At 39.0% G+C, this 15,008-nt stretch overlaps 1 protein-coding gene across 1 annotated transcript in view; it reads left to right on the top strand.

Annotated features, from left to right (window-relative positions):
• Positions 1–15,008, top strand: part of LOC116776860 (uncharacterized) — a 34,696-nt gene extending 19,688 nt beyond the window's left edge. Inside the window, exons 35-60 of the mRNA XM_061529198.1 lie at positions 358–499; positions 1,300–1,446; positions 1,519–1,559; positions 1,957–2,027; positions 2,270–2,451; positions 2,618–2,734; positions 2,806–2,864; positions 3,008–3,148; positions 3,345–3,460; positions 3,925–4,010; positions 6,143–6,256; positions 6,729–6,844; positions 6,942–7,031; positions 7,129–7,272; positions 8,478–8,623; positions 9,851–10,061; positions 10,810–10,935; positions 11,268–11,449; positions 11,823–11,990; positions 12,347–12,437; positions 12,521–12,623; positions 12,976–13,079; positions 13,415–13,558; positions 13,954–14,060; positions 14,595–14,756; positions 14,878–15,008. Of these exons, the coding sequence (XP_061385182.1) occupies positions 358–499; positions 1,300–1,446; positions 1,519–1,559; positions 1,957–2,027; positions 2,270–2,451; positions 2,618–2,734; positions 2,806–2,864; positions 3,008–3,148; positions 3,345–3,460; positions 3,925–4,010; positions 6,143–6,256; positions 6,729–6,844; positions 6,942–7,031; positions 7,129–7,272; positions 8,478–8,623; positions 9,851–10,061; positions 10,810–10,935; positions 11,268–11,449; positions 11,823–11,990; positions 12,347–12,437; positions 12,521–12,623; positions 12,976–13,079; positions 13,415–13,558; positions 13,954–14,060; positions 14,595–14,756; positions 14,878–14,955 (3,188 nt within the window). The 3' untranslated portion in view covers positions 14,956–15,008. The remainder of the gene's footprint in view (positions 1–357; positions 500–1,299; positions 1,447–1,518; positions 1,560–1,956; positions 2,028–2,269; positions 2,452–2,617; positions 2,735–2,805; positions 2,865–3,007; positions 3,149–3,344; positions 3,461–3,924; positions 4,011–6,142; positions 6,257–6,728; positions 6,845–6,941; positions 7,032–7,128; positions 7,273–8,477; positions 8,624–9,850; positions 10,062–10,809; positions 10,936–11,267; positions 11,450–11,822; positions 11,991–12,346; positions 12,438–12,520; positions 12,624–12,975; positions 13,080–13,414; positions 13,559–13,953; positions 14,061–14,594; positions 14,757–14,877) is intronic.

Genomic DNA, 15,008 nt, shown 5'->3' with positions numbered 1-15,008 from the left:
TAAAAAAAAAAATCAAAAGCAATTTGCTGCGCCTACAGAATATTGTGCTTCGTTACAAGCAAGATGGTGTAAAATTTGTGCCTTTTGTATAGCCACAAGTTGACGAAGAGATTTACAAATTTAATTTTTCCTCCAGGTACATCATCTGCCGTTAACTCCATTATAAATCTATACGTTTGACGTTGTTGACAGTAGAGAATTCAAAACATATGTACCCCCCCCCCCCGCCAGTGCTGCCTCTAGCGGATGTTTTTTAAATCTTCCCCGGAAGAAGCTAATTAAATACCGTGTTAATATTACTAATTAAAGCCTAGCTCGTAACAATATCGCATCGTATGACGTCACATCCTGTAACAGTGCAGAGGTCGTCCGAGGAGCCGAGTATGAAGCGCCCCGCTCGGCCGCAGCTTCCGGCGCACAGCACCCTGCAAGGACTCGCCCGGGGGCTCGCTGCAGGGCTCCGGGGACTTCGCGGCCTCAGCTCGGACTTGGCGCTCAGGTGAGTCAGTGAATATGAATAGCAATATTAGTTAAAAAAAGGTACCGAGTTCATCTATATAAGGAGCTTGTTCCTGGCCGGCCGTCCACTCGCCCGCTGGCGCTCGTTCGAGACGGATCGAAACTCGCGCCACGTCAGCCATTTTGTTTTCGTATATAACATACGTTTGCGATCTGCTTATAGTTTGATTTGTTTGTCAAAAACTCTTTAGATGATCTCGATTTTTTTTTTTAACTCCATCCTGACGCTAAAAATGTTATAATTTACTAAATTTTGATCTCCGTGCAACGTATTACATAATAAACGAACATCGCCGGGGCGGCGTCGCTGTATGGATAACATACAAGCCGTAGTGAACCAGGAGCCGCCTGACCCGCACACGAGGTGGCGCTGCTCCTAACAGCTGCGTCATCGTGTAGTCTTAGGTGTAGGTCAGAAGTACTGATATGTAATTCTGATTATAAGTTTCTCAGTACTCCCGGACCTCTGGTTGCAGCCATATATAATTTTTATTAATGTATTTGGTCGCTTGTATGTGTGTTTATACTGTTGTTATACGGACATACGAAACTTTCACATCAAGGTGGTTATATATATATATAAGACGAAGCCTCTCAGCATTCAGCGGCCTCCCCGGGCGGGCGCCGGGTCCATCGCGTTGCATATTCTTCGTACTAGCGAAATTTTTTGACTGGCAAGTTGTGTGTGTGTCTAAATGTTTGTTACTCAAGGTACAAAACTGAATGTATTACTTTAAGCTAATACAACACATATACTGCCTCCCTCCTCCTCCTGTGTAGACTGTACGAGTGTCTGTTGTTGTCGCTGGTGGTGCCACTCGCTGACGGTCTCAGGGTGTCACTGGCGGCGGCGGTGGAGCTCTTCCTGCAGGACATCCGGGAACAGGATACGTTCAGAAATACCAAATTAGATGATATTGACATAAGGTTAGCATTCGTATTATGAAAAATTATATATATATATATATATATTTATATATAAGTTTTTTTCATTTCCAGCGCTCCACCGACCACAGTAACCGGAAGTCTGGCCAGTACAGGTGAACAATTACCTACATATTATACGTAAAAAACAAATGTACTGACATTTAATTAGTACACAACTAACTTGGTGGAAAAATCCAATGGTGACGTCAATGATTACTGATGACGTCACCAAACAATATGGCTGCCGCAGCGGAACAGATAATACATGTTCTAATATAATCTGCCTCGTCCCATTTTCTATTTAAAGAGCTGTAATTTATTGTAGTTTTATATGTAAATAAATTAATAATTGATAATATACAGCTTGTAATAACCTAGTCTAGACTAGAATACTAGACAGACTAGTCTAGACTTATTTATCGTTTTTGAGGAAACTTTGAGTCCATTAGTTACACATACAGATACAGATATATATATATATATATATATATATAACAAACACTATTTCAGATTCAAATCAAGATCTTGAGCAACATATAAGTTTAGAGGACGTCGTAGAGAACATACTGCAATTTGCTCGAGTAAGTACACATGTAGTTATGTTTTATACAGAGTCGACTGACACTGAGCGAGGAGAAACGATGTAGAGAACAAACAGACAAACAGAAGCCAGACAATATTTAGTAGTCTTATTTATTGCTGGTATTACAGCATCGTACATCGAACCCGCACCTACGGAACACTACACCACAGTCACTTCACCATCTGAGCTGTCGTGTCCTTACTATGATACATATTTTAACCACATTTTTTTTATTTTCAGACGGACGATGATTTCTGTACGTCCCTGATAACCCAATTCATACGTCAGTGTGGTAAAATTAGTCCCGGGTTCGATTTCCGCAGCGCCATCTGTTCAGATATAATGAATTGCATCAAAATAAGTCCAGTAACCGGCAGAGTCATTGAAATTGCCAGGCAGATTGATATTTTGCAGGACATCGAGTGAGTTTATATATATATATATATATATGTATATATGTCATAGTATATTAAAATTGCTTATCCTAATCGAATGCGTGGTAGTTCAGTCGATAGAACGACTTTGAAGTTGTATCCTGAAGGTCTTGGGTTCGAATCTGATTGCTTTTTTTTTTAATTTTCGTTCCAGCTCATATAAACTAACTGACTTGGTCAACTCGTCCCTGGGCTCTGAAGGCGAGGGTGTGTGTCGACTTCTATATGAAGACGTGCTTCTGAGAAAGGGAGAGGAAATATTTGTTTTGGGGTGTGTTAGTTGTTTTTTAATATAGGGCTTTAAAACGTAATATATATATATTGTTTTTATTTTATTTTTAGACAAAATAAGCCCCGGGATGAAGAAATGTCCGTGGTCAATAACAAATTCTCAATCGAAGGTAATTCAATACAAATGTAATGTATAAAAAATAATTTAAACACACACACACACACACACACACACACACACACACACACACACACACACATATTTATTTAAATAATTTTTTTTATCTTCCGGAAATCGAACCTTGTGTTCCAGATCTTATATCAACTTTCGGCAAACTGTCCAACTGGGACGACCTCACCACTCACCAGCAGACACACATATCTACTAAACTCCCTCCTCTGTGGACGGACACACAGACGTTTAGGTTGTGTGTCGATAAATACGACTTCACTGGTAAGTATACATAATGCTATCTAGTAATATATGTAAAAGTTAGTAACGATGAATCTACTAAACCGATTTGTATGAAATTCGTAAAACAGATATAGATATAGATCAAGAAAAATGAGAAGAATTTTCTTTTGACTTCATTTAACCCACAAGTTCATGTTGAAGAGACACGGCGAGTGTTCACAATACTATGTTACAGACGCGCCATTCTGGACGAGGTGTTTAGTGTCTAAATACAGGGAGCAAGACATACACACATACCAAGTATTAAAAGAACTGGTCCGATGGCCGAAGAGGCAGTTCGACGTCGCCGCAGTGAGTAGCATTAGTTCGGGAAATAACGGGCAGACGAGACGCAGAGCCCGTGGTCACGGCTGCTGAAAAGTAACCGAAACGTCGGGAGTATGGATTTTTAACAAAAAATAAATCACGCCTAGTATATCCGAGAAATATTAGTTTCATTTAAAGAATAAAACTCGCGAAGGTCTTAGCTTTCAGTTTGTATGGCGGCGTGCTAAACCGATTTCAATGTAACTTTTTTGTATGTAAACCTCTGGGCGGGATATGCATACTTTTTTGACAATGTTATGAGTTGGACCACAACTGGCTCACCAACTATACTCTGTGCCCGATCGCCTTTAACAGATACATATTTTATTAAATCCCAAAATGAATAACTATTAAATATAGACCATTTACTAAACACCGCGACACGTTGTCATCACTTCCTGAGATATCAACAAACGAACAAACATATAAGCTCCATATTATGTGCAAAGGTACTAGGCTCCCAGCAGTGGGAGGTGACGAAAGACGATATGGACCATGACTGCCTCTCCAAGTGGGCCTTCAGGGCTATGATGGGGTGAGTACACCATAGAATGCCATAAGATTCTGCCTTATGATATGATATCATCAGCTTGTGTATAGGAATCTGTTGTTTCCCATAGACAATATTACTAGTATATAGATTGATATCATTCCGTTTTATAGTATTATTGTGATAGATCTAGAAACCAGAGGAGAAATGGATCTGAAAGAACATTAAGCAACAGAATGACAGATTATTTAAAAAAATCCTAAACGTGGTGAAGTATAGCCTGTCTAAAATATAGGATAGTTTAGACAACAATTGAACCCTATTTATGTTATTTTATATCTCCATCCTCATGTTACAAACCGATTCATATCTTCATCTTCATATTACAAACCGATTCATATCTCCATCCTCATATTACAAACCGATTCATATCTCCATCCTCATATTACAAACCGATTCATATCTCCATCCTCATATTACAAACCGATTCATATCTCCATCCTCATATTACAAACCGATTCATATCTCCATCCTCATATTACAAACCGATTCATATCTCCATCCTCATATTACAAACCGATTCATATCTCCATCCTCATATTACAAACCGATTCATATCTCCATCCTCATATTACAAACCGATTCATATCTCCATCCTCATATTACAAACCGATTCATATCTCCATCCTCATATTACAAACCGATTCATATCTCCATCCTCATATTACAAACCGATTCATATCTCCATCCTCATATTACAAACCGATTCATATCTCCATCCTCATATTACAAACCGATTCATATCTCCATCCTCATATTACAAACCGATTCATATCTCCATCCTCATATTACAAACCGATTCATATCTCCATCCTCATATTACAAACCGATTCATATCTCCATCCTCATATTACAAACCGATTCATATCTCCATCCTCATATTACAAACCGATTCATATCTCCATCCTCATATTACAAACCGATTCATATCTCCATCCTCATATTACAAACCGATTCATATCTCCATCCTCATATTACAAACCGATTCATATCTCCATCCTCATATTACAAACCGATTCATATCTCCATCCTCATATTACAAACCGATTCATATCTCCATCCTCATATTACAAACCGATTCATATCTCCATCCTCATATTACAAACCGATTCATATCTCCATCCTCATATTACAAACCGATTCATATCTCCATCCTCATATTACAAACCGATTCATATCTCCATCCTCATATTACAAACCGATTCATATCTCCATCCTCATATTACAAACCGATTCATATCTCCATCCTCATATTACAAACCGATTCATATCTCCATCCTCATATTACAAACCGATTCATATCTCCATCCTCATATTACAAACCGATTCATATCTCCATCCTCATATTACAAACCGATTCATATCTCCATCCTCATATTACAAACCGATTCATATCTCCATCCTCATATTACAAACCGATTCATATCTCCATCCTCATATTACAAACCGATTCATATCTCCATCCTCATATTACAAACCGATTCATATCTCCATCCTCATATTACAAACCGATTCATATCTCCATCCTCATATTACAAACCGATTCATATCTCCATCCTCATATTACAAACCGATTCATATCTCCATCCTCATATTACAAACCGATTCATATCTCCATCCTCATATTACAAACCGATTCATATCTCCATCCTCATATTACAAACCGATTCATATCTCCATCCTCATATTACAAACCGATTCATATCTCCATCCTCATATTACAAACCGATTCATATCTCCATCCTCATATTACAAACCGATTCATATCTCCATCCTCATATTACAAACCGATTCATATCTCCATCCTCATATTACAAACCGATTCATATCTCCATCCTCATATTACAAACCGATTCATATCTCCATCCTCATATTACAAACCGATTCATATCTCCATCCTCATATTACAAACCGATTCATATCTCCATCCTCATATTACAAACCGATTCATATCTCCATCCTCATATTACAAACCGATTCATATCTCCATCCTCATATTACAAACCGATTCATATCTCCATCCTCATATTACAAACCGATTCACATCTTCATTTTCATATTAAAAAAAAATATTTACTTCGACTCTTTATTTAATATTTTCTTGATATCTTTTCTAGATCACTGTGCAGTAACAGTTCCAAGGGTCCGTCTCCGTCACAGGTATTGTGGATGACGAGAGCCAATCACATGAAGATGTACAGCCAGGTGTTGAGATGCTGCGAGGGGATCGCGTGAGTCACTTTATATAGACAGACAGAAGAAGACAAATCTTGCCATAAGTCATTTAAATGTAACTAATATTTTTCGCATTATACTACTTACTACTTGTTTTATTATTTTAAAAACTCCATACTCCCGACGTGTCGGTTACTCTGCAGCATCCGTGATCAGCCGCAGACGAGATGAAAGTGTCATAAGGAATAAAACAACGGCTAGTAGTATCGGAAAGGCTTAGTCTCATATGTTGACGAGTACTCGCGAAAATTTTAGTTATGATTTATTTTCTTTTGCGTGTTTGTCTGTTCGTTTACACGTCACCTCGTAAACACCTGAACGGCTTTAATAGTTTTATAATTTATTCGTCCAAATACATTTTATTCGTTAAATAAATTAATCTCCAAAACTCTTTTTAGAATAAAATTATATATATATACATATATATATATATATATATATGTATGTATGTTTTTATTAACTTTTCAGCACAAATGACGATAAAATATCGCTAGACATGAGACACCAGGAACTGCTGGCCCTCAGGGGGATGGCATTACAATCAAACGATAGGCAGGCTCTGGAGAATATTTTGGAGAGAACAGGTCGGGCCGACTCGACATGACTAGTTTGTTTGTTACCTGATATTGTTAAACATATTTTGATGCAATTCAAAAATAAATGTTGTTTGTTCTTCCACAGAGTCTATGATACAATCTGGAAGTCAGCACAGTTACGGAGATATGTTGCGCCTATACGAACTGACATTGCGTCTGAGACGAGATTTGAACTGTGAGTGTCGCGTATCTTATACAGGATCTGTGTACACGTGGAAGTTACATTAGAATCGATCGCACCAAATAACAATCTGTAATTATTTGTTTCTCAGCCGTGGAAAGAGTTAACGTGGAAGCGATCGTGAAACACGTGATGGGCGACGTTAGAAACGTTGAAAACGACGTCACCAGGAACCTCGACACGTTGTGTTTGCTGGGAATAACTTGTCTGGAGACCATGTTTGAGAACAGCACAGGTTATATGTTGTATTAGTAAGACGAGTAATTGATTGTTGCACTTTCAATAGCAGACTATAAACGCCATTACGTTTAACATTCAGTGACGTCACACACATTGAGGAATGTCCACGGGTCGGTGTATGTGTGTGTGAGTCGCGGTAGTGTGTGTGATGTTTAACATTCAGTGTCGTCACACACATTGAGGATGTCCACGGGTCGGTGTATGTGTGTGTGAGTCGCGGTAGTGTGTGTGATGTTTAACATTCAGTGTCGTCACACACATTGAGGAATGTCCACGGGTCGGTGTATGTGTGTGTGAGTCGCGGTAGTGTGTGTGATGTTTAACATTCAGTGTCGTCACACACATTGAGGATGTCCACGGGTCGGTGTATGTGTGTGTGAGTCGCGGTAGTGTGTGTGATGTTTAACATTCAGTGTCGTCACACACATTGAGGAATGTCCACGGGTCGGTGTATGTGTGTGTGAGTCGCGGTAGTGTGTGTGATGTTTAACATTCAGTGTCGTCACACACATTGAGGATGTCCACGGGTCGGTGTATGTGTGTGTGAGTCGCGGTAGTGTGTGTGATGTTTAACATTCAGTGTCGTCACACACATTGAGGAATGTCCACGGGTCGGTGTATGTGTGTGTGAGTCGCGGTAGTGTGTGTGATGTTTAACATTCAGTGTCGTCACACACATTGAGGATGTCCACGGGTCGGTGTATGTGTGTGTGAGTCGCGGTAGTGTGTGTGATGTTTAACATTCAGTGTCGTCACACACATTGAGGATGTCCACGGGTCGGTGTATGTGTGTGTGAGTCGCGGTAGTGTGTGTGATGTTTAACATTCAGTGTCGTCACACACATTGAGGATGTCCACGGGTCGGTGTATGTGTGTGTGAGTCGCGGTAGTGTGTGTGATGTTTAACATTCAGTGACGTCACACACATTGAGGAATGTTCACGGATCGGTGTATGTGTGTGTGAGTCGCGGTAGTGTGTGTGTGATGTTTACTTTATATAGTTCAATATATTTCTCATACATTTTATATGAAACACATCTCAGTACACGTCTTCATATAAACTGTCTGTCCACTCATAAATTACTCGTTAGTGTCGACAGCGAAATGATTTGTATGTATAATATATAAATATTATTTCATACATATAGTTCCCGAGATAAGAGCACACAGACGAACAAATAAACATACAAAATTTTCCAGATATCGACGAGCGTTCTTCACTGATGCTGTCAATCTGTGAGACGATCTCCTATCAAAGCTCTCCATCAACAGACGTTGTTCTTGACAAATTGGACGCCTTCGACCGGACCCTGGATGAGAATGTCTCCCAGAGGATACTAAACACGGTGAGTTAATATAATTATTTAAATGAAACAAATATTTTTCGGATTACTGCGCGTACTTTGATACCTCAGATCTCGTCCGCTCACGGTCACTGCTGCGAGCAACCGAAACGTCGGGAGTGTGTAGTTTAAAATACAGTAGCATCCCGATTATCCGAATCAATTAAAACCAGTGGTAATTCGGATAATCGAAAATCCGGATAATCGATTTCATAGTCAAATCAAACAATATTTGAAATTTAAATGTTATATTATGTAATGAGTTTGACATATGTACCTACGTCGTTTAGACAAAACGATTTAAAAAAAAAACAATTGCAAAAACCAAGTGAAAACTGCGTTCTCTAGAACCTCATTCTTGGTTTTTTCATGACTTCACGTTGCGAGCTGCCGTCTTCTTTCTCAAGCGCACAAGTAAATTTAATTAAAGAATTTTTTTTAATGTCAGAATTAACTAACAGAAGTAACTTACTGCCAGATTCACCATTTTTTATACCCTCGATTATCTTCATTTTGTCTCCAAGAGACGACACTACTCTTTTACGCTGAGACATTTTATATTTCCAATGCAAGATGTTAACAAAAATAAAAGGCCAAAGTTAAACGTTATAAGAGAAAATGAAACAATAACAAACACAATCATGCAAACAAATGAGAGCGGGAGTAAACATTCGGAGGCGCGTTTAAACCTGTCGCTACGTGTCGAGTCGCGCGGCACTAGAGCCGTGACGCGAGTCCGGATGATCGGGATTCTACTGTAATACAAAAATATAAAATGAGCCGGTAATATTGGTTTTATTTGAATGAATGCTCTCATTAAGATAGATATGTTCAGACAACGAAAATACATCAACACAAAGCCAGGACACGATGGCTCAGTTGGCTAAGCGACTGAAGCGTTATGTACCGGAGGTCCCGGGGTCCAAACCCGTTGGAGTAAATGAATTTTCCACTATTTTAATGTCAGCTCAATATTACTTCGTAGCTAAAAGATATATATATATATATATAATTCCCTTTCACATATTTTGAAGCCAATTTTTTATTTGGACCCTAAATATACACCGACGGACTAATAGAAGCAGCTTCAATACAACATACAATTATTAATAACATGAAATTTATCGCATCTGTCTCTTAATGTCTCTCTATTGAAATTCCATCGAAACTGATTCAGCCATTTTCTCGTTCGACCAACACACGTACATATATATTAATATTTTCCCTCAGCTGCAACCCCTCCTGAGCACAATGGACCAGTATTCCGTGGACCAGTTGCTGTCCAAGCGCGAGCTGTTCTCTCCTCACCCCGCGCTGCTCGAGCTACATCAAAACCAGCTCAGCTCTGACAAATATAAGCAGTGTCTGAGCTTAGTCTCTGACCCTGTGTATTTGCTGAAACAATACATAGGAATGATGCTAGCAGCCGTGCAAACAGACGGTCAGGATATGTCCTGATCAAATTATTTATGTGAAAGTCTGTGAAACTGTATGTATGTATGTGTTTTACGGAAAAACTACTGAACGGATTTCGATTAAACTTCTCAGTGATGTGAGATAGACCTCAGAGCGAGTCTTACATATAACATAGGCTACAATTCAGCCGGGGATGCCGTCTAGTCTGCAAGGACACGTCATTAAAGTTGTCATTTGTGGAAGTCACGTGACACACACTAAATGACCTTGATTTTCTGTTACCATATAATTTTTAAGCACACTATTAATAATATTTTTTTTTAATTAAATTTAATTTAATTATATATAATGTAAATTAATCTTTCAATACAAACATACAATCGTGGATGTTATGTCACTGATATGTATTTATTATTTGTTAAAGAAATATCTTGTAAGCCACAGATAATATAATGACTATATCAAAAATTATAACCATCTAGGACTTGACTGAGACCAGAATAGTCTAGACTGACTGAAAAATATATTATCTGTAGAAATAGACGTAGAAGAAAAATAAGTCGTTAAGAAAATATATTTGTAGATAATTTGCAAAAGAACTTACGAGAAACAAATTTATACTGTGCATACTATCTGAAACACGCGGCTTTGTCCGCACTGATTGATGAAATCATGCATATAAAAATCGATCTTTCTTCAATATCAAAGTTTCACTATAAAAATGCCTTATAATGTTCTGTGCGTGTCGTGTAACACACAGATGTTAATTCCAGATGTAACGAAATACAAACAGATATACACAAATATGAGACGGAGGATTTTTGAGAATCCGTACGTCGGAGCTGATTACATCGTCCTCAACAAGTACAGTAAGCAACTGGAAGGCTGTGACGATTTTGGTGAGACTAATTCATTATTACGATCCGGATACCGATCCGCGACTTCCGGGATTTTGAATAGAGACGAAACTCCTCATCATTCCATGGGCTCACCGTGCGGGCGCCGGGTCCATGGTTGCAGGGAGAGGAGCTTCAACTGTGCCTGGGACTGGCGACCCAGGTGTAGCTTTAAGGGGCCCTATATAACGCGCGTTAAACGCCCACCTCCACCGTCCAAGCTCCTCTCTGCCTAACCTATATATAAAAATCCAATAGCAGAATTCATCATATTAGTTTCATTTGAAATATTTTACAAAAAAATAATAATATTCTATGTTAATGTATTATTTCAGGGACGGACGTACACACGTTGCAGCGGCTATTGAAAGACATACACGCAGACTTACAATCCAGTAAGAGCCGTCTCTCTCTAACTGACATCTGCCCGACTCTATTAGAGGAGAAACAGAGTCAGGCACTCGACAGACTGCTGGCTCTCAAGGACGGAGTCCACTTCATTAAATTCATGGAAAATGTATGTATGTTTGTGTATTATAGTGCGGAACTGTATTTATTATATGTTACCTAACCGCCAGCGACCTCTGTCGCGTGTCAGGCGAATAAGGACTGCTGAATAGTTTTTGAGTTAACTACACTCATCTAAAGTTTTACCAAAACCGATTCAGTGTATTGTGTGTTAAACTGAAATAGACATACATACATTATTACAGACTTACAATATAAGTAGTATCTGTAATACTCTCTCTCTCACATACTCCGTCTCGTGTCTTCTCTTTTTCTCTCTCAGTCACTCTATCTCGTGTCTTGTCTCTCTCTCACACTTTCTGTCTCGTATCTTCTCTCTCTCTCTCTCTCTCTCTCTCTCTCATGTCTTCCCTCTCTTCCAGGTGTCCGTATACCGTGACGCGGTGACCCGGCCGGTGTTACTGAGCTATTTGTCGTCAGACGGATTCACACGTCGTTGTATAGTGAAGACAGAGGGTAAGGGACATGCGGCTGCGGTCAGGGTCCGGGGGGCCTTGGAGAAGGCCTGGGAGATCCCACGGGGATATAAGGTGATTATAATACGAATGGTTTTCAGGGAGAAATACGGTTTGCTTAATATTTAAGTTAACAAACAGTCAGCGCCATCTATCGTCTGTGTCACGTCACTAGATACAATACGAATGTTATGAAGAATACGCGAGAAAAATACGCAGTTAAGGGATACATTACATACTATAAGCTGTTCTGACACACGGCTTATATTTTCAAGGACAAGGACCTGAAGCACAGTTTTTCATATAAAGTCTTATCAAAATCGGTAAAGCTTTTTCCAATCTAATAGATTCGTAGATGTAAAATGTACAATTTAATACAACAGACTGAAATAACTATACAGTGAAATAGTTTATAAGATTATCTGTTGAAGGTGACGCCGCTCACATCCGACTGTCTTCTGATCGAGTACGTGGAGAATAACACGCGACTCCGGGACATGGTGGACACCGGCGGTGGGGATGGTGGGCTATGGACTAATCAGTTTTGTCGATAATATTTTAAGACTTTATATTATATAATATGTTTTATATACATATCTTTTCAGCCGGCGTCACTCGGACCGCTGACGAGAATCTCATACTAAACGTACCTCAAGCTATTTCCCAGTTGGAGTCCCTAGCAAAGAGCGTGCCTTCCACTTCACTACGGTGAGGTCCTTCGTAAATATAAAGTCTGTGTCATATAAGATATAATAAATAAAGTTAACTTATGTACTTTACATAGATATTTACATATTACACTGAAGTCCTCAACGGCTCCTACGGCTGGACCGATTTGAATGATGTTTTCGTATGCATCAATCTCACCCCAGATGGTTTAGATTCACAAGTCAGATGATGATAGATGGCGTGCACTGGTGTACAGGTTATTAATATGATAGGACTTCAACATAGGTTACTATATGTAATGTTCTGTCACACTACTTTTCTTTCGGAGGCTTATATATATATCTAATGTACACACTTTTTATATATATGACTGTTTGTTCTGATACACCAGGTCATCCATTGAGTCGGGGTGTCTCACCTTGGAAGAGTTCATAGGGAAGAAGACGGCCTTCACCGAGTCCCTGGGTCATATGACAGCATTCAGCTTTATATGTGGTGAGTCACATATATGTGAGGACACACACACACACACACAGTATATATACACATACACATATACGAATTAGTTATTAGTATAATGATGTCAGACATACATGAAAATAACATATAGTAAATCATTTACCTTAACACCCTGTAGTTCGCATGGGAAGACGTCATGGTAGTTGTATGTTGTATGAAGTGACGTCATACAGACGATAGACGGCGCTGGCGGTTGGTTATATATAATAAGGATATTCTGAAGAAAATATAGAACACAGGTCACATGACTACTTATTTAACATTATTGTTTATTTAACATTCTGTATATATATTTAATTATTCTCCGACAGGTCTGTCAGACCGTCATTTACAGAACATCCTGTATGACCCGGTCCGAGGCACCGTCTGCGCTGTGGACTGCGGAGCCCTACAGCCCCAGGAGATACCGCCCGCCAGACTCACGAGGAACCTGCTGGCGGTCTGTAGCACCGACGGTACGAGACTAATCAGGTCTTACAGACCGATTATATGTATATATAGTTACATAGATTACAATGTACCTAACAACGAACACAACACTACTAATGTTATAAATGAAAAAAATGTTAGGCTGAACGAATGTTTGTTGCATCTTCTCGTTAAAATATACTGAACAAATTTTGATGTAACTTCTCAGTCATGTATCTTAGAGATCATAACAATATACAGGTTGTAATCTATACAATAATTCCGTTTGGTTTCATCGAGGACACGCTGTGAGAGTCGATGTTTTTTATGTAGTAACTTGTGGCCAAGAGATGGCGCTGTCAGCTACTGACCGTGACAACTTTATTTCAGTGCATATCATCAACTAGTGTTTTTATTTTGTTTGTAATCTATCACGTTGCAGTTCTCGAAGCTCGACTCCAAAGAATGTTGTCCAGAATACGGGAATATCAAGGAATAATACTCCCAGGAGTAAATATATCGCTCAAGAGATCTGGACACCTGGATAAGGTGAGAAGTGAACCCCCTGTGTATTAGACGAGTCGAAATTCTTATGATGGTTAAACTAGCACCATCTGTATATTTGTTATAAAAGTGTAAATTAATGTTAATAATGTTTCTGAACAGTAATTTAAATGTCCAAATACTTAACGATTGGTTTTATAATTTATAATGAGAGCTTCTGCATGTTTTACGTAATGTTCAGTGTTTTATTATTTAATGGAAACTCGTATGAGGGAAACTAGCGCCCTCTGTATGATATTGTAACTTACTCACACCTAAAAATGTTATCTTTGAATATTATAAATAGGATGTAAGTGCTGGACTGGGGGATTTTGTTACGGGTTGTGGAGCAATAAACATCTTAGTGGAAGTACTGCCTAATTTATTTCTAACAATATATATATGTCAGTTTCAAAGTTCACCCCCAGACCACTCTTAGTCTCAGCTACCCTCGCACTATTAACACATCACTGACGTCACACGCCACGCCCCCTTTCTTTACCATCTCTCTTCTAACAGCATACATTATTTAATTCCCAGCTACCCGCCATCCGCGGCAAAATCCAGGGCCGCCTTCTCCAGCACCAGGTCACTAAGGAGTGGATACAAAGGTCAGAGGTCAAATACAAAGAGAAATATCTGGAAATGCTGGACGAGATCTTCGGCACAGATGACAAATGTTCATACAGCGTCGAGGAACAGGTCGGTTACTATTATAAATGTGTTTTTTATATGAAAGTGTTGTCATTATTCAGGAATTTAAACCCTTGTTAGATTTGAAGAGTTTTATATATATATATATATATGTGTGTGTGTGTTCCAGGTATCAAATCTGTTGCTCCAATCTACCGATCCAAGGATCCTCAGCGTGACCAGGTCAGGATGGGAGCCCTGGATATAATTTACGTCAGAATATGCGTTAATTTTTTCTTAAAATAAAGTATATGATATATA

Source organism: Danaus plexippus, assembly GCF_018135715.1.
Source record: "Danaus plexippus chromosome 29 unlocalized genomic scaffold, MEX_DaPlex mxdp_37, whole genome shotgun sequence".
Taxonomy (NCBI): domain Eukaryota; kingdom Metazoa; phylum Arthropoda; class Insecta; order Lepidoptera; family Nymphalidae; genus Danaus; species Danaus plexippus.
This window is presented reverse-complemented; position numbering and strand designations above follow the sequence as displayed.